The following is a 24,050-nucleotide window of genomic DNA, read 5'->3' as shown; positions in this document are numbered from 1 at the left end:
GCTAGGGCACAACTTCGCTCTATCGGTAAGCCTTTCTAACAGAAAATTAATGAGATCTCAGACATCGAGATAAAGAATTTGCTGCTATACTTGGATCTCACAAAATGGCTGACTTAGAAACACGAGAACAGTGGTAGAAAAACGGTGCTGGTCGCTAATTAGGATTATTTCAGCAGAAAAACTCAACTACTTAAACAACAACAACAATAGTTGGGTTGGAGAAAATACTCAAAGAATTATCCATTCGGAAGTCACACAGCAACTTCGTCACGCCAAGAGGCTTATAAGACCTTTTACCTACATACAAATGGAGGGAAACATAAAACTGCGTAAATTAGACATAATTAAAATAATTGGTTATCTGACCGGTCACTATTAGTTAAATTAGCATCTCTCAAAAATTCACATTGGTTATGAGACAGAGTGTAAACTCTTTCTGGTGGATGTTCAAACGACATAGCAATACAGTTGCCTTGGCAATACCCCCAATAGGGTTATCTAGTACAAGATTATGTAGGTTCTGCTGTGATGAAGAGGAGTCTATGGAACACTTAATCACCAACTGTGAGGCATTAGGCCACAGGAGACACAGAATCCTGGGCTCGTACCTACTAGAGGAGGAAGACCTATAATTGCTCACTCCTAAGGATCTGGTTCGATTCCCCGGTATACTAAATTATTATAATTAAGTAATTAGGGGCACGCAATAGATCAATCTGGTCGCAGTGCATAAAGGCCTTAGCCTAACCCGTACAACCATTATCATTACTATTGCCTTGGCAAAGACAAGACTGCACATCTTTCATCGAGATCAAATGGATTCGAATGAAATCAAGAACGCTCCTGTTACAAGACGGAAAATTTACTGAATTTACTGTAAGAATTTGGCTTTCAACCAATTCCTAGCCTGAGGCAATGAAAAAATGGGTTAAATAGAACCTGATGTAAAATATTTAATGGTAGAAGTGCCAGTCAATAGGACTAGTATTAACTACTTCTAAAATATGTAATAAGACACAAAAGATCTTTTAGGTCGAAATGTCGACCATTGGGCACACTATAGATACAAAATTATTATATTGGGTATGGGAATAAGTGTCCGCTCTCGTAAAAGAGGTGTCACTGCTGATACTATTTTTGTGTTCGCTGTAGTAATATACTGGTGATTTGAAGGTGTATATGTGAAATCTCGATCGCAGTAGTTGACATTCGTTTCAACTGTAAAGATCCCTTTTTATTTGACGTCAAAAATGTCTACGTTCGTCCCGAAAAAGCAGCATTTGCGGGAAGTCTTGCTTTGTTATTACCTTTTGAAGAAAATTGCAGCTGAAACATGTCGTATATGGATCAATATTTACGGTAATCACGCTCCATCAAATACAACTTGGAAAGAGTGGTTTCAACGCTTCCAAAGTGGCAATTTCGACGTGAGTGATAAAGATCGCGAAGGGTAAGGGGCACCGAAAAAATTCGAAGATACTCAACTACAACAATTATTGGTTGAAGACTCATGTCGAACCCTTAGTGATATGTCTAAAGAGTTGGATGGTGACAGATCAACCGTCGGTAAACGTTTGCAGACGATAGGAATGGTCCAGAAAGCAGGTAACTGGGTTCCACATCAATTGAAGGAGAAGGATATCGAGAGACGTTTGGTGACGTGTGAGATACTTCTTAAACGGCAGAAAAGAAAAAAGTTTTATGTATCGCATCGTCACTGTTGATGATAAATGGATCTATTATGATAGCCCTAAGCACCGAAAATGTTGGAGCCTGCCCATGTCCATCGACAGCGAAAAAAAATATTCATGCTTAAACCATCAGAAACCATCACTGGCGATCGTTACCAACTGCAGTTAATGCGTTTGAATCGAGCTCTCATAGCAAAGCGGCCAGAATGGGACGGTAGACATGACAAACTGTTTTTTCTGCATGACAACGCCAGGCCTTACGTTGCTAAATCGGTCCAGAAATATTTAGAGGGACTGAATTGGAAAATCTTGCCCCACCCGCCATAGTCCCCAGATTTTGCACCTTTGGATTACCATCTGTTCCGATCAATGCAGTCAGCCCTTATTGGAGAGCGGTTCACTTCTTATGAGAGCATCGCAAACTGGCTCAACGAATGGATCAATTCAAAAGAACTCGAATTTTTCGTCAGAGGAATCCGTATGCTGCCTAAAAAATGGAGTAAAATTGTAGCTTCCAATAGCACATACTTCACATATGTTAATATTATAAATAATTGTTTAAATAATTCGTAACTTTGGCTAAGAAAGGACGGAAACTTATTCCCATACCCTCTTGAGAAAAAAAGATGAACTTTCCTCCTACAATAAAGCGTTCGCCACGGATACTATAAAAAGTAACTACTTATCCTGACAAAAAGTAAACAAATTTTGTTTTTTAGCAGCTGGATATATCGCATTAACTTGAGCACCCATATTAATTTCAGAGGGTCAGTAAAAATATTTAAAATAAGTTTTTGAAAATTTAGTCCTTTGAAACTTTAAACTCCTTTTTCCTGGATAACAAAACAAATGGATTTTTATCAAATAAATAATTGTGAATATTTTTCTAATATGGCTGGATCTTTTGCTTTTTAGCCACACTGTGATTGACTTGGAAGATTGGACCATACAACTTGGCGTTACGCGCAGAAATTCTTTTACGTATACAGGTCAAAAGGTTAAAGTCAAAACGGTTGTACCGCATCCTCATTATAATACTCTAATCACTCATGACAATGACATAGCGCTCTTTCAAGTGAGTCACACATACAAAGCTAAGATTGTGATTTGTATGGCCATGTCTATATGTATATTAATTTACAGCTTGCCACGAGGGTCGCTTTTCACGAGCATTTATTGCCTGTTTGTCTGCCACCGCCCGGCATCAAACTGAAACCAGATCAAATGTGCACTGTAATCGGTTGGGGAAAACGGGAAAATAAAGATCGTAAGTTTCTTAACATTTATCTATGTGCTTATAATTTGTATAACATCTCGTTAACCTCCATACACCTCACATCTCACATTCGTATAAGTTTTTTTTTTTTGAAAGGAAACGCAATTTTCCCAACCGTCGCAGCCGAGTTGTATTTTGCGTGACTATCACTCAGTGGGATTTCATGCAAAATTTAAGGTCTATTACGGCTATGAAACATCAAATTAGAGAAAAAGTGTTTTCTAATGGCGGTCGGAGATAGGGAGCCAATGGTAAATCTTCCACTTCAGTTGTTCTCCAAGCTCAACTTAATAATGATTGCAAACTTATTTTTGCCTCCCAGTCTAATGTATGCCTGTATATAAATACGCATTAGGTTGTTCCACAAAAAAAAAAGAAACAAATTTCGCTCATTCCACCACCTACATTTTCTCTTCTTCTTCTTCTTGATTGGCGCGATAATCGCTTAAGCGATTTTGGCTGAGTTTAACAAAGCGCGCGTCTCTCTCGTGCTAAGCGACGCCAGTTGAAAACAACAAGTGAAGTTAAATACTTCTCCACCTGATCTTTCCAACGCAGAGGAGGCCTTCCTCTTGCTCTGCTACCACCAGCTGGTACCGTATCGTATACTTTCAGAGCCGGAGCGCTTGTATCCATTCGGACAAACGAAGTCCCTGGATCTCTATACACTATGCCGTCGTAAAGCTCATACAGCTCATTGTTCCATCGCCTAAGATATTCGACATCGTCAACGTGCAAAGATCCAAAAATCTTTCGTAAAATCTTTCTCTCAAACACACCAACGTCAGACGTCCCCATTTTCTCTATGGCCAAAAACACTGAGACACCAAATTTTTTTAATTTTTTTTATTTAATGTTGTTGTTCTAACAGCAGAAACATTCCCGACGCATGTACGGGGAATGCTGCTGGAGAGGCAGTCCTTGGTCGGATATAAATCTGGGTCATTCCGGTAACGTAGAACCGACTGACGTGGGAGCGATTTTTTATTTAATATTTACCTATGCCGCCAACGCTTTAAGATTATCATTGAACTCCTATACAGGTAAATGGAAGCTCCAAGAGTTCCAACGGTTAACACGAAAATATTATGGGATGCGTAGCATGGCATGGCATGCAATTGAAACCAAGATCGTCCGCACCGAGATCGCCCATGCCATGTCTTCAATCTCAACCCACAAAAAGTAATTGAAAGTAATTGGAGATATTCACTCCATAAGAACAAAATCCAGGCGGTCATTTCCTGTAATTGAAAATATGGTTTTAAACTCTCAAAGACATTTTCGTTGGCCTACATCGTGCAATGACAGAGACAGCAGCACTCGCTTTGGGTTGCTGTTGTAATACTCGTATTCCCTCTCATTGTTCTACGAGTCGCATAAAGCCAATAATTTCATTCCTTGGAGGGAGAAATGTGGTAATACTTACGGACTCAAAAATAAACTAGTATTTGGACTATACCGTCATCTGATGAATCGGCTCTGCACAAAAGCGTTAGACTAATCGAAAAAGGTTTGGAAACAAGAGAGTACAGCATTGGCGTATTTGTAGACATCGAAGAAGCTTTGGACAATACTACCTTCGACACTTTGTGTTCCTCTATCAGAAGGCATGGAGTATAAGAAATCAGTGTCAGATGGATTTACTCTATGCTATCCAAGAAACTGCTTATCGCAGATAGAGAAAACGATGAAGGACTCAAGGTTGAAGATAAGAAAAGCTGCCCACCGCGGGGTATAATTTCTCCCCTACTTTAGTCCTTTGTTGTGGATTCCCTTTTTAATGATCTGCAGAAAATTGGATACATCAAAGCTTGTGCGGACGATGTCTGCGTACTAATCTCAGGACGATCACTAGAAGCTATTTACATATATGCAATAAAATGCTGGTAGCTCTAAACAAGATTGAGCATTGGTGCGATTCGCATGGTCTTTCGGTGAATCATATAAAAAGTACCTTGATACTTCTCACTAGGAAACGCAATATGGAAGGCAGTACCAGACCAACATCGAAAAAAGTAACACTGCAATTACTTCTAAATAGTAAGCTGACCTGGAAAATGCCCGTCAAGTAAACAGCCTCTCGAGCACTAAAAGTCTTCTAGAAGGCTACTATGGTTAATTCTAGAGTAAAATCCCTAACCAGGCTACAGAGAAAAGTGTGCTTGGGTATTCGGTACTATTAGTACGATATCTGATGATGCCCTTAATGCCAGAAAGCGATAAAGACGGCTTAGAGGCTCAAGTTACACGGTGTTTGGGCAAACGAGGCCACTGTCAGATATGCCACCAGTTGTCGGAACCTTAGGTTAGCTTCGGTAAGAAGTATGATGTTCTGATCTCAGATAAATATCAATGGTTAAGCCCAGAGAACCTATTAACGGGATTTCAGCACACTCTCTACACCAACAGATCCAAAACCAGTGATGGTAACGGATCTGGATGGTACTTAGACGAAGATACTTAGTACTCCTACACTGCAGAAGATGTGGCTACGGTATTCTTAACGGAAGTCTACGCTATCTTGAATGTAGCACACTGGCTAATTGAGAAAAAGTGGTAAAAAAGGGGATTAATATAGAATTTGTAGTGACTGTCTCGCTGCACTAAAGGCCCTTGCTAACCCGCACTGCACTTCGAAATTAGTCGGTGAATATAAGACAAATCTAAACAGTGTTTCAAAACACTCCAAAGTTTATCTTTTTTGGATGACTGGACAGAAAGTGGTGGGCCGTCTCATCCTCCACTCCACATGCTGGGCAGAGCGCACCGTCTGAGAAGCCTACCTTTTCCATGTCTTCGCCCATAGAAAGTGGCCCATCATCAGCCCAACCAGCTGTCTACAGTCCCTTCTGCTTAATGAACATGAACCATTTCATGACGACTTCATGTGGTCTACTGATAAAAATGCTTGATATGAATTGGACTCATGCAGAGTAGCCAAGTGCTTTGTGAAAGAACCAAACAGAAAAGTAGCGAGCTTTCTCTTAAAACTTAGAAGAAAAGAGCTGAGAGTACTGGTGGGTGAATCAAAGGGCACAACGCCAGTGGTCAGCATATGGATACAATAAGAGTCATTGGTGACCCAATATGCCTACCCTGCCGAGAGAATGAGGACACTGCAGAGTATTTTCTCTGAAGCAGTCCGGCTTTTTCTAGAATCAGACTTCCGCTGTTGGGTTGCAATCTACTGAGTATGGATAAGGTTCATACTCTTCCTCTTCCGGATCTTTTAAGATTCATCAATGGATTCAAAAACATTTCGGACTTCAATAGAAATTTTCCCGTCTTATATATATTTTTATAAAGGGTAGTTAAATTTCAAGGGCCGATGTTGAATGGGAACCACACCTAAACGTCAACGACACCGTTGGACTTCTTTCTTTGGGGTTACTTGAAAGAAAAGGGGAACGTCGATAAGCCAGCAACAATTCAAGAGCTAAAGGATGAGATAATTCGGCATAGAACCTCAATTATGCCTCAGCGACATCGCAAATTTGGACCATCGGATGGAGGTGTGCCGCTGAGGCCGCGGCGGCTATTTGGCTGATATTTTCTTTTACACGTAATTGAACTATACCAATATTATAATAATAAAGAGAAATGACAAAAAAATTGTATTTTATTCAAAATCAACGCCGGCCCTTAAAACTGAACCACCCTTTATATTATATATATATTGCTGTTTACTCCCGTTTCGGGTGTTTGGCCGAGCTTTTCCTTCTATTTGTGGTGTGAGTCTTGATGTTGTTCTACTTTATGGAGGAACCTACAGTTTTAAGCCGACTCCGAAGAGCAGATATTTAATTTTAATTTTTAATTCATGCCAGAAATACACTCGGAGCTTTGCCATTGCCTACCGAGGGGCGACCGCTATTAGAAAAAAATGTTTTTTTTTCATTTTGGTGTTTCCGTTTTGCCATCCATATCGCATCTATCCTGTCTCTCTATTCTTTCTGCTGTAATCTATCCGGCTGTAGTAAAATGGTATTCTTGACTGAGTGCCTGCACTTGTTCAACACTCTCATACATAATATAATCTAATACCGTTATTTACGTTACATGTATTTATATTAAACTTTTTTTTGTCAATGAGACGTATTTTAATCATCCCAATTCGCTTTACAGCCAAATCTACTTACGAACCAATTGTCAATGAAGTGCAAGTGCCCATTATTGGACGTCAGCAATGTGATCTGTGGCTAGACAATTTAACAGTATCTGATGGTATGATATGCGCCGGCTACGAAGAAGGCGGAAAGGATGCGTGTCAGGTAAGAGTCAAAGCAAGAATTTTCCCCAAGTTCAATCATATAAAATTTCCTAAAAATTTCCAATAATCCAATGTAAAAGTAAAAGTAATAAGTAAGATTTAATGACCGATTCTCATGTCGACTTAGGGCGACTCGGGTGGACCTTTACTATGCCCCTATCCGGGCGAAAAAGATCGCTGGTTTGTTGGTGGAATCGTATCATGGGGCATAATGTGTGCACATCCGAAATTACCCGGCGTATATGCGAATGTGATCAAGTATGTGCCCTGGATACAGGAACAAATGGCAAAGTATTCGAAACCTGTGAGCGAAGAAAAATTCTCCAAATATGACGCACATCCGGGTGGACCAGATATTCTGTCAAATATAGCAACTGGACCAGTGCGTAGCAAAAAACCATATCACAATCAAAATCGTAGTCCAATGGATGTTGATTACTATGAAAATTATAAAAAAACCTAAGTTCAACTGGCAAACCTATGAGAAATTTAAAGTGTATGAAGGCTAAAGTATTGAAATGAATACGAATAGTGACAAAGACTAGAAAGAAAGAAAGACAATAACAATAATAGAGAGTGTGAAGATGCATACATACATACGAATATATGGACATTTTTTAGATAATAATATATATATATAATATTATAAAATAAAAAATAAAAAATAACTTACTAAAAGTTAAATTTCTACACAAAATTAGACAATATTAGATGCAATTTGTTTATATGTATTTGGCAAACAACAAATAAAATCAATCATATCCTTGTGGCATATTGCCATTTGAAAAATGGAATATGTTTACATACAAAAACTAGTTTAGTCAAAGAGTAAAGTAGCACTTTACTTGTGCTAACAATTTATTTTTTATCAAATACAAAGGGGGCTGAGAAAAGGTACCACAAAGATACATACATACCATACATATTAGCCAAACGAGTCAATTCCCGAATTTAAATGTCAATTTGACACAAAGATTGCAACATTCTGAATGCAATGAATGAACTAAAAAAATGTTTAGAACAATCCTAAAACGGTAATGGTACGCTCATGCATGCATACATGCATACATACATATACATGTGAGTTTTGCTTAATTTGTTTTTAGCGCTTAAGCGCACACTTATACATATTTACATACTAGAATGAACCAAAAAAAATTATTTTTCGTTTTTGTTTTTTGCATTTCATTTATTTTTCATTTCATTTTTCATTTCTGATTTGACTATAATTTCCATAAATTCTATAAATCCAAGGCGCTTTCATTGAAGGGGCGGTACTATACCAACAACACTGTTCTGTACGTCTGACTGTCAAAGCAAAGAATTGAGAAACTATAAAACAAATAATGAATTCGCTTTGTTTCATACTGAGCTGACAGCCAGATGCACACGGCGAAAGAAAAAAAAACTCAGCTGATTTGCCAACAGCACCTTTAATAGATTCGCCTTGATAAAATCTAAGTTTTTATTTACTATGACATAATCAATGCGCACTCGTTAAAAATGATGACACTAAACCAAGGCGCATTCATTAAAGGTGGTGGCTTTAGACCAACAACAATATTTTGTACGTTGGATTGTCAAAGCTAAGTATTGGCAAAGTAGAAAACAAAAAATTAAATTGCCTTGTTTCATTCTGTGCTGACAGCCACTTGGATACGGCGAAATAAAAAAAAAACAAATCAGCAAGAAACCAAATATAATTGTAAGTCGTATTCAAGCAAGGCGAATTGAGTATGTAAGGTGGTGCCATTAAAAACAGTTACTTTATTTTTCGCGATTTTGGCATGTCTGACGTCAGCTCCCTTCGCAATACAAAATAAACAAAAGTATGTGATTTTGCATGCTTGTGAAAATTCAGTGAATAACTTAGTAATATTGTGATTTGTGAGATTGCAACTAAACAAACTAATACAAACGAAGTGGCGCGTGTTAAATTGTTAAAGCACAAATGAATATCAAGTCTCCTAATGCAGTTTTTCACGTTTTTAAGCGGAAAACGCCGTGTCTAGAAAGTATGTATGTGTGCGTATAATTACAATACTTGTGTTGGTTGTTTCCATTGCTTCACAAACAAGTAGTTTCCCTTCATTTTGTTTTTTTGTTGATGGACTCTTACGACACGGCGAATTCGGAAGGCGCAATCTTCTTCTCTATCATTCTTGGCTGACAGCCACATGGATACGGCGAAAGAAAAAAAATCAGCAACTAACAAAATATAATTTTAAATCGTATTCAACCATACCTGCAGCATGCAGTATACGGACATACCGAATTTGTCGGTTATATTTTCAGTGTAACACCGCAAAACCGCATATAAAATCCATCTAACAAAAAAAAAGCGAACACTGCTCAGGTAGCAGCTATGGGAGTAATAGTAGTAGCGCGTTTAAAAGTGAGATTAGTAGCGCTAGCTGGAGTACACATTAATAATTTCGTAAGTAGCGCTCCGGCCGATTCCAAATTTTCTGTTACTACTCAAACTACAGAGGGTACTGAATATTTTTTTTGACTAGTATTCTGAGATACTAACATAGCAGTAACACGAGAGACACGTAGACACGAAAAATATTGGTCGGGCGAAAATCCTGATAACATCAAATTTAAATAAGCTAAGAAAACAAAAATAAAATTTTTGTTTTAAATTATTATTATTAAAAAAACTGTATTTAAAATAAAATATAATAAATAAAAAAATATTATATTTAAAATAAAATAAAGAAAAAAAATTATTTTAAATAAAATAAACAAAAACAATTAATTAATTTTTTTTTTTGTTCTTTATTTTATTAAAAATATTTTTTTAGTTTATTTTTTTTTTTCTTTATTTTATTTGAAATAAATTTTGTGTTAATAATAATAACTTAAAATAAATATATATTTTCTTTTAATAAAATATTTTTTTAGTTTATTTTTTTTTCTTTATTTTTTTTGCAATAAATTTTTTTGCAATAATAATAATTTAAAATAAATATACATATTTTTTTAATAAAATAATTTTTTTCTTTAAACAATATTTTTATTTTATTTTTTTTATTTTATTTATAATTTTTTTTGTTATAATAATAATTTAAAATAAATAGCCGGAAAGGCCTAGTTCTCAGTCTCCCTTAAAGCTTCCTTTATTCTTCACGACGATTGTGTGCGAATGATTTTATTTGTTTTTGGAATATGATGGAATTGGATGAAGAAAGCCTGAAAGGCCCAGTGTTCAGTCTCCCTTGCAACTGCCCTCGGTTACATTACACCCTTTTTGTTTTATTGATTGGCGATTTCGATACAAATTTCACAAATAATTTCTCAACGCGATTGAGTAAGATTGTTTTTCGGATGTGATAGATATGGCTGAAGGGAGTCGAAAAGCGTGAATTTCCAGTCTACGATTTTGCGTAACTGGGAGCCGGAGTGACCCAGTTCTCAGTCTCCCTTAAAGCTTCCGTTGTCCTTCATGACGATTGAATGCGAAGGTATTTTGTTTTTTGGGGGTACGGAATTGTATGAAGAAAACTTGAAGGGCCCAGTGTTCAGTCTCCCTTGCAACTGCGCTCAGTACATTACAAACATTTTTGTTTTATGGATTGACGATTTCAATTCAAATTTTGCCAACAAATTTTTCAAATAATTCCCCAAGTCGATTCTGCAAGAAAATTTTTTTTCGATTTCGATGCAAATTTTACCAAAAAATTTCACAAATAATTTCTTTCCTTAGTTTCCTTAGTTTTCCTTAGTTTCGTAGTATGTATGCATGCATGTATGTGTTGGCGTGTCCATACATAGATACTTGTATATCAAAAAACGACAATAAAAGCGAAACCATAATTCTAATTAAATGCTTGCATACATACCCACACAAATACGAGTATACAATAAATAAAATATTTAACTATGTGCATTCAGATGTAGAAAATGAATGCAAAAGAGGCACAGCACTTGCATAAATACATACACATATGCATATAAATATATACATATATATATAAATATAATTAAATATAAGAAAATATTTTTATATACACAAATGAAATGAGTTAATTTTTATATGTGTATACGCATAAATGCTATGCGATATATAGAGCTACATATATAACTATTATCCCCTGCGAAATGCAAAATGCAAAATGCAAAAAAAAAACAAAAACAAGAAAAACACACGAAAAGATAAAAACAGAAAAAGTTCAATTAGTTAAATTAAGCCAAGTGAAATAGCTGAAAAGTATGTAGTTAATGACTGTAATGTTGTTGTGTGAGCAGATGTTCAAATATAATGCAAGTAAGCTAAAGTAGAAAAAGAAAATTAGCCTGTGTATAAATATACCTATCCGATTACATATACACACATACATATATGTATATGTTAACTATGCATGTTGAAATACACATACATATACCCACAAGTATATACATATATATGTATAAGAGTAAGACAATAAAATAGAGTTCAAAAGAATACTGATGAAACAAAACAAAAGACAATGTACTGAAGACAATAAATAATTCGTAGAATATGTTGTAATATTTAGTAATGTAGAGAGAATGGTTTTTAAAACAAAACAAAAAAAAATGCTAACACACTAATCGATTATTTGTATAAATGTAGTTCGGCTTAGGCCATAAACTGTTGACAATTGAAAGGTTTACCTATGAAATGCCGAAAGTATAGAAAATCCACCATTTACTATGTATGAGCGCAATTATATAAAATTCTCCTTAATACCTAATGACACACACATACACACACACACAATAAAAACATACGAGCGCACACATGCATACAGACTGGGGAAAGGAGCTCGTCACTGTTACTTTCGACTACTCATAAATAATATAAACTGAAATTAGAAGAAATTAAATGTAAAAGTGCTTTGTATTCTTTTCTCGATTTCTGTTTTGATTTTGCGATATTTTCTTTTCATCTATGCATATTTGTCAAGGTATAGCGCAAGAGTTCCCGAATTGGTGCAAAATTAACTCCTACAGTACAAAAAAAACCAGCCGTTGAAGCTAAAAATCTGAAAGTTTGTATGACTGCTAATTTTTGGAGCTCGTTTTCCAAATACAATAAAAATTGAGGTAAAACTCTTAGATTAGATTAGATTTGTGGGTGGCTTGGACAAGTCCAAGCACTCAGTTAGGAACACCATTTTACTACACCCGGAAAGAATAGAGCGACAGGATAGTTACAGTATGGATGATAAAACGGAAACTTGGTTTGAGGTCACTCTGATGCGAATCTTTTGGATTCATTGATGTATCTTAAGGGGGTGGTAGGGTTTAGCGCTAAAAAAAAAACACTTTTTTTTTAATTTTTTACAGAAATATGGCTTAAGATACTTTAATAAAATCAGTTGCATGTTATTGTACATCTTTTCAATAAGTTTTTAAAAAATATTAATAATAAAATATTGACAAATAAGCCCATGACAGAGTTTTTTTGGAGATATGTTTTTCGAGAGGTGCTCTGTGGTGCCAATCGGCATTCGTCGTAGAATCATCTGAAACTAAAAAAGTCGAATTTTTCAGTTAAAGTATGACGTAATACTCCCCCCCCCCCATTAATAAATTTTTTTTTTTTCATTTTTGTAATATAGTTTTAGTGGCAAAAAAACGTAAAACGAGCATTTTTGGCGAAAAATTTCACCATATTTGTAAGTGAAAAACAACCTTAAAAAAAAAAAATAAAAAAAAACAGTGGGGTGGGGGGAGGTATTTTTGATTTAGAAAACGTGTGCCAAATTTGAAAAGAATCGGTTGAATAGTTTCGGAGTTGTGATTGGCACCGACTTTTAAGAAGTCGTTTCGGGAAAAACGCGTTTGAAAAAATGACTCTGAAAAATTATCGATGCTCCGCATTCGAGGTAGAGTGCCTACAAAGGCTATAACTTTGAGAGTTCTGCTCCGATCCACTTAAAATTTTGACACAACATTCTTGAAATGATTTATTATAAGATGAGTGAAGAAAAAAAATTTCGATTTTGTGACCCTACCCCCCCTCCATCCCCTTAACCCTTGCCGTGCCATTTTGCTCGACTAAACTCGGACCCAAGTGTTACGCGCCAACGCGTGGTAAACAGAACAGATTGATGCGCGAGATGATGTAACAGCAATTATGAGATTCGTGACTAACTCTGGTGGCGTTCAGATAGAAACTAACATTTAATCACGTCATCGGCTCTTGATATTCAAATTTGGCCCGACGATCTATTCACGAGCTTCGCTCGTCATATTCACGTTTGGGCCAAAATTTTCATCACGAGTCAGACTCGTTAAAGCACGGCAAGAGGTTAAGAGCTCCGGAACTCTTCCTATTCCGAAAGAGAAGCACTTTATTCATACTCAGTATATTGCACCCCAATAGCCTAAATCTGATTCTAGAAAACGCCGTACAGCTACAGAGAAAATACTCTGCAGTGTCCTCATTCTCACGGCAGGGTTGGCATATTGGCTCGTCAATGATTCCAAAGGTAGCAAAATGCTGAATGCAGTCGTTGTGCTCTGTAATTAGACGCACTAGTACTCTCAGCTCTTTCCTACTAAGTTTTAGGAGAAAGATCGCTAGCTTCCCGTTTGGTTCTTTCCCAAAGCACTTGGCTACTCTGCAGGAGCCTAACTCAGGCCAATGTCTCCTATGGGTAGACCTCATGAAGTCCTCAAACCGCAGTTGTAATGATGCAGAATTGACAACTAGAAAGGATTCAGGGCCTAGTGGCATACTTCATTAGCCAGTTTTCAGCTAACTCCTTCCCTGTAATACCACAATGTCCAGGCACCCAAATAAGACAAACTTTGTTGTATTTTGCAACACTGTTCAGTTTTGTCTTACATTCTTGTGCTTTTCTTAAAATTGAATTTTCGAGCGACGATACAAAACTACAGTCACATTAAACGCAAGAACTCAGCTTCTATTAAGCCAAATTTCATGAAAAGTTGTCGCGCAATTCATGTTGTAGTATCATACGCCCTTCACCACTGAGATAAGAAAGCAATCTGGAAACTTTTGCGTCATACCTTGTACATCGAGCATTTAGGTATAGTGAATGTCACTGAAAATTTGTGTAAAAATTTCAAACTGCATAGAATTTCCAAAATAAAAGCCATTATGCAACATTAAACAAAAAGTCTTAGATTTTTGTATTAACAGGCTAAAAAAATTTAACAGACACAAAATCAAAACTAAAGTTTATAGCAAACAAAAACCAAAACAAAAAAACAACAAAGATGGTCTGCATACTCCATTTTGTTCATTCATTCATCAATTGCACGTGAAGTTGTACGCCAATTGTATGTACTATTTTAGGTTGAAATTGAAATTTGAAAAGGTCGAGCCAAGGAGCACCAGGAGATTTGGTGGCTCCTAAAACACTCAGGCTAAAGAGCCCATTGTATTTAAAGCTCTTGAAAGAGGGTAGATAGTCAAGGAGGGAAGGAGAAAAGTATCAGAGAAAGAGATAGGAAAGAATAGAGATAGAGATAGAGATAGTTAGTCCTGTGAAAATTTTCCAGATTCTTTAGCAAATCTGTAAATATCCTCCAGTTTTAGAGAACGAATATTACTCATTCTCATGAGATCGGAAGCCTATACTCGTAGCCGTGCTCTAGCAAATGGCAGGACACTCACAGAGAAAGTTATTTTTATTTAGGTTACTATTTAATAAAATCAATAATGTTCTACAAGTAGGCTGACTATCCTATGAGTAGTCATATTATTATCATCACTAACTACAAAAGTGCTCAGTAAACTACTCATCTTTGTTCTAGCCATAGGAGAAAACTAATAGTTTCCCGTTGTCAATGTGAATAGCAATTTGAGTTTGTCTTTTCTGAATGGCAATTTCATATAAGTGATAAATATACCTACTGGCAACCAATCATTTTTATTCTTATGATATAATTACTGCTGACACTGAACTGTTCATTGTTGTCTTCAGAAACTCCTTAGCACTAATAATCAAACTACTCATTTTGTTCTCATAAGAAAATCAGCACTAAAAGGCAAACTACTCAAGTTTTTCTCATAAAGTAATCAGCACTAATAACCAAACTACTCATTTTTGCTATCAAGCCAAACTACTCAGTTTTGTTTTCAAAATGTCATTTTTGTTCTCATAAGAAAATCAGCACTAATAGCCAAACTACTCAATTTTTTCTCATAAAGTAATCAGCACTAATAATCAAACTACTCATTTTTGCTATCAAGCCTAACTACTCAGTTTTGTTTTCAAAAAGTTGTTTTTGTTCTCATAAGAAAATCAGCACTAATAGCCAAACTACTCAATTTTTTCTCATAAAGTAATCAGCACTAATAACCAAACTGTTCATTGTTGTCATCATAAACTCCTCAGCACTAATAATCCAACTACTCCATTTTGTTGTCAAAACAAAATTTCATACTAGTACCTTTTTCAGAGCAACCACATTATAACATACAAATGATTAGTTAGTTCCCTTGCCGTTTAGAACACAGTAAATATTTTTCTTCTTCTTCTCCTTCTAAATTTGCGCGATAACCGCATACACGATTTTGGCCAAATTTAACAAAGTGTGCCAGTCGTTTCTTTCTCGTGCTAACGTAGCCGCTGGATCTTTATTCGCTGCGCTATGTCTATGTCGTCGTAAAGCTGATCGTTCCATCGCCTGCGATACTTGTCATCGCCAACATGCAAAGATCCAAAAATCTTCTGCAGAATCTTTTTCTCAAACACTCCAAGAGACGCCTTATCGAATGTTGTCATCTTCCAAGTTTTTGTGTCATACGTTAGGACGGGCATGATGAGAGCCTTGTAAAGTGTTTATTTTGTTCGTTAAGAGAGGACTTCACTACTCAATTGCCTACTTCGTCCAAAGTAGCACCTGTTGGCAAGAGAGATCCTTCGCTGACATTGTTGTCGGTGCTAATGCTGGTTCCTCAATAAGCGAAGTCTTATATTTAGTAAATATTTTTCATTCACCAACAAGGGGAAAGAAATATCAAGTCAAATATTTGATTTCCACATTAGAGACCATGTGGATTAGAGACTAATAAAATACTTTTAAATGTGTTGGAGTTTTTGCCGAAAGTGCTCAGCATTGTGTTGTAGGGTAATTTGTTGTTTTATTGCTAAACCGGCCTCAAGTTCACAAAATAAAAATATAAAAACTGAAATAAAAAAATTTCAAATAAAAACTAAATATTTCGATGTGCGATTTTCAGTGGCATTAACTTAATGCATTACACAGCAGTAATATTTATATATATATAAATTTTACTTACTAATAATTTACTATGTATATACTTCAATTTTCTTTCGAATCATACAATTTTTTAAATGCCTTCTGTTTTTTTCCTTTGTGTGTTTGGAGGTCTTAACGAACGCCTCGTTTAATCAACAGAATAACTACATACATATATACCTACATACCTATGTATAATGTGAATATATATTTTCAAATCAACACATACAGGCAAGCAAACATGCAATATACGAGTGTCTACATACATACATACTACATATGCTTATACTTATACATGCATGCATGCAAAGAAAAGGTAGTGCGCAAACTTATCTAAGCTTTTATTTAGTGAAACAATTTAAAGTAAATGAAATATATGCATGGGTTTCAGCTTTAAAAAAATATGAAAATAACAAAATATATAAATGCTGTCTATATACATATACATACATATACATGATATATAAATACTAATATAGACATATATACTATTTACAATTAGGTGTTAATAAAATTGCTAAAAAGAAAAATGATGGCAAGTGAAAACACATTCACAATTTTAGAATACATAAAAAAATCACTTCACTAACTACACACCATATCTTCACGCACAAAAACCGTTTTACATATGTACATACATATTTTATATGAGAAACTTATAGTGAATGCAATTTTCTAAATGACAATAAATTTACAATTACACATGCGCATACATGTATAAATACAAATATGTATATATAAATTTGTATATATGCGCATACATGCATACATACATACATACATAAGCTTACGAAAATTGGATATTAATATAATTTGCCACAGCCGGCAACTTCAGTTAGCAATACTCGAATCTTGCTTTTGTGTACATATCAGAGAACGTAAATTTACGTTAACTGTGCATACAAGAGTTTTAATGATTGTAGAGTTGTAGAGTATACAAGCTCCAACTGTTCTATCAAAACGTTGTACAGTGAGTTGGACGGTTGTTTAGTATACCAACATGATATACACGCGAAAAATTTCACTTGATTTTGCGAAATTTGTTCAATAATAATAACACAGGCCTGCAAAATCTCGCTTTTTTACAGTTTCTAAAACCGCTATGGGTGTTTCCTGAAGGTTTTTATATCCTGAAAACGAATATGACCTTGAAAATGCTCCAGCACGTCAGGATTTTTGGCAATTTGAGGTTAAATAGTCAAAAAATGCAGATTTTGGCCATTTTGTTTAATTTTTTTTTGAGCAAGGTAAAGTTTTTTTTTTAAATTTTCCACAACAGCATCGCAAAGTACTACTCTTCAGCCTTAAAATCAATTTTTAAAAATATTTTTGCGATTAATATAAAAAAAGTTATACTATTTTGAATTCACCCTTTACAGGGGCGTTAGAGAGTTAGAAAGGTTGAATTTGCATATCTAAAAGTCTCCAATTCAAATAGAATATCAGTCGATTGACTTTGACTAAATTCGAAACTAGACTGTAAAACATCATCAATATCCTCAGGTGACACAGGGACAGGAAGCTCGGGCCATGTTCTACCGGCTGATCAACTGATGTAACATTAGGATAGATAATAGCTTTTTTATTTTTGGAGTTATATCCACTAACATCTATACAGCAAAAATAACAATCGTCTAAATGGTTTTTTTGCTCTCTCCATACCATGGGTACTTTCTTCGTTTTTTTAAGCCATTTCCTTAGATCCTTAACACAAACATAACATACTTTATGCGGAACCCAACACTTGTCTTGATTATTGATTTCTAAACCAAAATATGCAAAGTAAACTTTTTTTACAAAGTAAGTAATTTCCCTTTGATGTTTTTAATGACAAAATTACCACATATGTAGCAAAAAGCGTTAGAAGCATTTTTACAATCACGTTTAACCATTTTAATTTTGAATAAAAAACGCACAGCAATTTGAGGTTATAACTCACTGAAAGAAAGCTAACAGCTGTTAAATTTATAAGAACTACCAACTTAAAAACATTTTCCTTCATTGCCAATCTGATTACATTTTAATAATGTTGCCAACTAAAAAGTATTTAAGAAGTTAAAAATATATCCGACACATTTTGGTACATAAACTTTATTTTTAATTACTTAATTGTAAAATGTGAAAAATTGATGGGTGATATAACTTTTTAATAATTTTTTTCGTAATCAGGACACCAAATTACAAAATAATTTGTTAAAATTATCGAAAAAGTTGTTTGGTTGTTGGCCTGTGTAATTGATGAAATAATATTGTATTTTTATTTGTTATTTTGTTAAAAATAAAAAAAATGTTTGTTATTTTATTAAAAAACATTTTGTGCACGCAGATTGTACAACCAACTTTGTTCACATTTTTCGTGAAAATAAATTAAAAAAACTAAAAACAATATTAAATATATAAAAAAAATAAAAAACTATATAAAATAAAATTAAAAACAAAAATTGTTTATACAAATAAAAATAAAAAAAATATTTTTTTATATAAATATTTTTCAAAAATATAATTTTTAACATATACAATTTTTATAAAAATTTTTTTTTTTACATAAACATTTTTTTATTTAATTTTTTTTTTGATATTTAAGATTTTTTTTGTTGCTTTTTATCTTTTTTTTTTGTAGTTGGTTGTACAATCTGCGTACACAAATTTTTTTTTTTTTTTTGTAATATAATTTTTATTTTTTGATATTTAAGATTTTTTTAGTTTTTTTTATGAAGGATGGAAAGAAAAATGAGATGGCGCCTATCGTGGTACCGTTACTTCGCATTGTCCGCGATTGCAGTTGTTGTTGGTGTTCTTCTGCTTTCAGCAGTCAAATCTCTCTCTCGCTACTGCAGTGTTGCCTAGCTTTGGATATAAAAACGCACTAAAATGCCCATTTAAGGTGGGATCCTGCTTTAGAGGCTTCAAAAAATCATTTTTTTCGTGGATTTTTTTGGGAAGGAAAGAAATATTCGATTGAAACGAAACTTTCAGTTTTTATTGTTATATAATATATTTCAACAGTCTTCTCAAATTTTTTCATTAAAATATATGTCATATTTTGCCTGGTACCTCGAGGCGCCTCGAGTGTGCATGTGTCGTGCGACGGGAAAGATGCAGGTCGCAATTTTCATCAGAAACCAAAAACCCCAAAAAAATTTATTTTAGTATAGTATAGCTTCTAGTTAAACCAAGAAAATTAAACAAAAAGTGAGAAATTTAACAATTTTTTGCTAATTAAATAAAAAAAAATTAATTTTTTTGGAAAAACAAATTCACTTTAGATTGTTTAAAAAGTGGGTTAATCATAATCTTAAGGTTTTTTAGGTTCAACTAGAAGAGAATTTAATTCCGAATACAATCAATGTTATCTCGTTTCGATAGGACGCTTAACTTTTTCCCTATCTTTCCCGCCAATTAGAAAAAATTGTAAAAATAAAATACCGAGAAATCGCACTTCGAGCGATCCGGCCGCTCGTATACCTGCTCGACGCTTGCTCACAATTTCTTCCGTAACTCCAAAAATATTTTGAATTTGCTTCTGAAATTTTGAGAACATATTTTTGGATAGTTTGGGAAGACATTTATGCAAAAAAAATCGATTTTTTGAAGCCTCAAAAGCAGGCTCCCCCCTTAAAGAAAATAAAACACCAATTTTTTATTGAATTACTTAAAGAACTTTGTATGCGAGACAAATTGTTTTTAAAATTTGCGCTTTTTTAAATAAATGTGTTATGGTTATGTGCAATTTAATTTATGAGTTTTTTTTTGTTAAGCGAAACTCTTTTGTTAAGGGAACGAATTTTTTGCTATATTTGAGGTTAGGTAATAAGATAAGGTATTCTTTTTGTAAAAATGTCGTCATGGTTTCTTTAGTATTTTTTGGAATTTTTTGCTCATTTTTACTGTATTCATAATACACCTCTTGATGTCCTATGTCCCACAAAGGATTGAGGACCGGAAGAAACGACTACACCTCTATGGTTTTAATTCGCATTCAGTAAATTCAAATGCTTTTTAAAATGTGTAAAAAGGTTTTCAATGTTAAGAAGAGTTGAGAGAGGGACACTTAATAATCTTGCATAACCTTAAAAGGATCAAAAAAATTTAATTTGCACTATCAAAATATCAAATTTTATAAGAATCAACAAATTTTCATTAACACTAAAATCTTCTCAGAGTGACTTTTTTTAACATTATTTTGTTTAATAATACAGTTTTTCTTTAACTTACAGTTTCGCTAGCTTTGAATTAAAAAAAAAGAAACAAACACGAAACTTAAAAATTTTCGCATTTTGGGTATAAAAAAGCACTCAATTTATTGCGAAGAGCAAATGGCTGGCAACACTGCACAACTCGGCAAAAGTGACGTCAGGCACTCTCTGATGAACGCAATCTTGTTTCTATCATTCTTGGAGTGTGACAGACAGTTGTTAAGCGGATTAGTGAATTAGTGAAAGCTGATTTGTTTATTGGATAGTTTTGTCAGCAAAAGATGGACCACAGGCAACAAAATACGGGTATTAGCTGCGCTGTTACCAAATTAACTAATTAATTAAATTGTTACTAAATATTTATTATTAATATAGTATTACTATTAATTACTTATTCGAATAATTAAAAAAAAAAAAATTTGAATAAAAGAAACTTGAATTGCAATTCCTCAAACTGCTCCCAAATATCAAAAAAAAATTAATGCAATTTCGAACGTGTTAGTACAAACTAGCATTGCACATCCAGTCTTTCTTGTTCTTTGCTTTAAAGCTAAATACACACCAGGCAACCGTTGAAGCAACGGTTGCAGCAACGTGTTGCCTTTGTTTAAGAAACACGTTGCGACCGTTGCTTCAATCTCAGTATTGTGTATAACTGTGGTGCAGGAAAGGTACAAGCGGAAGATACGTAAAATTAAATTTTTTAAATGATCGACGAAATGCGTAAAATTACTTCTCTTATTATAATTGACGAACTTTTGTATGAAAATGAGGAAGAAGAGATGCAACAAAAGAAGAGAAAAAAATCTGGTCCAAAAATTGGCTTTTAAAAAAATCGAATTTTCGAACGAGAGGCTGCTGAAAGAACTGAAGGAAAATGAGCCAGCGAACTATAAAAATTACATGAGAAAGGACGAAGCCCTGTTTAGAAAATTGTTGGACTTCGTAAAGGCCAAAATAACGAAACAAGATACTATAATGAGTGAGGCAATATCAGCAGAAATTAGATTGGCAATAACTTTGCGGTATCTTGCAACAGGAAACGCTTTTGCGGACTTGAAATTTTTATCAATTTTATTGTATTCATTTTTTAATTGTTCGTATGCTTTTTTTCTAAAATTTTTATTTTTATATTTTTCACTACTTTCTCAAATTTTTATATTCACCTTAACATAATTTTCATTATTTTCAATTGCCATTTTTTCCTTTTTCACTTTATTTTACTCCGCACGAACCTTCTTCTTTGCTTGTGTTCAACGAACTGAACGAGTAAAAGCAGTAAACAATGATACACACGAAGCAACGGTTGCAGCAACTATCCCAAAAATCAAATTTATTTGATATTTCAGGCAACGGTTGCAGCAACGCGAAAATCATTTGGCAACACAGCTACACACGAGGCAATGGTTGCTTCAACATGGCCGAGTTGCTCATGTAGGATGTCAACGCTTTTGTCGAATCTAAGCAGAGCTGTGAGATCCGCTTTTGAGACGTCCTCCAGATCCTCAAACAGTGGGGCTCCCAGGCATTTAAACAAGTTTTTAATAATGCCGGACAAACGCACAGAAGGTGTTCTAAAGTTTCCTCAGCATCCTCTCTGCATTTTCTGCATTTGTCCCTATTAGTAATCCCTATCTTGTACCCATGTGCAGCCAATAGATTACGACCTGTTAGCATACCCATGATAGTTCTGCAATCATTTTCGCGAGAGCGTAAGTACGAATTGAGCCAGTTTTTTGTCGTTAGTTCTACACATAACTTTTGCATGTGGTCACATTAGTACATCTAACTTCCGTAGTCGTCCATTTCTTTGTATACTTTATTTAGCGGTTTTAGTATATCGTTTTCCTATTCAAATGGTAGTCTAACAGCACTTTTTGCTATCTCATCTACTATTTCGTTGCCCATAATGCCTTTGTGACCAGGTACAGCAGCTATTTACCTCCCCGCGGTTTTCGCTGCCAGATTATCCGCCATAAGGTCAATAGGTGGCATGCTGAGTATCCAGCGCCGCCGTTGGAGTGGTTTTGATCGCTCCTGTTATGCACAGAGCAGCGACCCGACTAGAATTACAGTGAGGCATGCCGAAGAATCAGTTAGGCCCGAATTAGGCAGGCCTTACTGAGGCACGACTCACTCTTACCTTACCAGGCCCACGTTAGGCAAGGGCCAAATTTGATTGTGGTCACGAAAACCTGTGGCAGTGTCTCACTTAGGCATAAATTGGACTCCCTAACTGATTTGTAGAAGGGCATCCGGAGTATTACCGAAATTCGGTTTTTCGAACCTGCGCCTAATGAGGCAGATGTGTGGCGATACCTTTCGGGACTTGGGCCTACTTTGGCTGCCTTATGAGGCGCAAATTTGGAATGCGGTCTGCCTTATTTGCGCCTAATCACCGCCTTACCAAAATTTCTAGTCGGGGAGTCGCTGAATCCTTTCCAGTGGCATTAAGTATGCCAGTTATCTTGTCGCGTCGATCTGCATTAGTTGCACTTAATTCCTGATTAACGTTAATCCCGTTTAACGCCACCGTCTGTCTAGGCTATATAACCCCCATATTTTGTTTATGTATGCGCATACATGCATACATATATACACATATATATCTATAGGTATTTAATATATGTATGCGCGAATGAATGGGCAAATCTACGCACATTCGCCAAGCTTTATGATTTCAAACAAAGAGTTGTATAGATGAATTTAAATTTACATACGTACATATGTACACATATGTATGTATATATAAATGTATAATTAATTATACATCTACATATATGTATATATCTATATACATATATATATACATAAATAACTATATACATTCCACATATACACTCAGCTATGCATGTAAAACTTTAAGAAAGCAAGGGCATAGAAAAGTATGTTTGTTGCATGTTTAATTAAACGAAATGTTTGAGAAAAATAATAAAATAATAAAAAACAAAAATGTATAACAACTAACTGTGCTTCATAGAGTAGACTATAAATACAGTATAAATAAAAGAAAAACAACTACATACATATTTGTTTAGTGATTGAATTATATGCTGAATATATGAATGTAAGTGCAAACATAATACCTACACTCAAACTATTGTCAATACATACAAGTATGTACACATACATATAAGTACGTGAGTGAGGCATACCGCTTGCTTTACTAAATACATACATATTAAATAAATAACCCATATGTGCATGCAAGCTGACACATACATACATACATATGTATGTAAAACTTTATACTCATACTGAGAAAAAAAATTAAACAATTGTATATGTTTGTATGAAATGTTAGAAATTGTAGTCAATCATTTTTGAAAACGCTTTCGGCGCAATATGATAACAAATAATCCAAGTACGTATGCTTATACAGAAATGCTAAAAATACAAATACAATATAC

At 34.7% G+C, this 24,050-nt stretch overlaps 1 protein-coding gene across 2 annotated transcripts in view; it reads left to right on the top strand.

The window, feature by feature from the left end:
- LOC129245529 (uncharacterized) overlaps nt 1–7,840 on the top strand; it is a 29,790-nt gene extending 21,950 nt beyond the window's left edge. For both annotated transcript variants that reach the window (XM_054883732.1, XM_054883733.1), the window contains 4 exons: nt 2,607–2,766; nt 2,835–2,958; nt 7,093–7,238; nt 7,365–7,840. In XM_054883732.1, coding sequence (XP_054739707.1) covers nt 2,607–2,766; nt 2,835–2,958; nt 7,093–7,238; nt 7,365–7,700 — 766 coding nt within the window. In that variant the 3' untranslated portion in view covers nt 7,701–7,840. The remainder of the gene's footprint in view (nt 1–2,606; nt 2,767–2,834; nt 2,959–7,092; nt 7,239–7,364) is intronic.
- The last annotated feature ends 16,210 nt before the right edge of the window (nt 7,841–24,050 follow it).

The sequence above is a fragment of the Anastrepha obliqua genome, chromosome 4 (genome assembly GCF_027943255.1).
Source record: "Anastrepha obliqua isolate idAnaObli1 chromosome 4, idAnaObli1_1.0, whole genome shotgun sequence".
Lineage (NCBI taxonomy): Eukaryota > Metazoa > Arthropoda > Insecta > Diptera > Tephritidae > Anastrepha > Anastrepha obliqua.
Note: the sequence above shows the minus strand (reverse complement) of the source record. Positions and strands in the feature narration are given on the sequence as shown.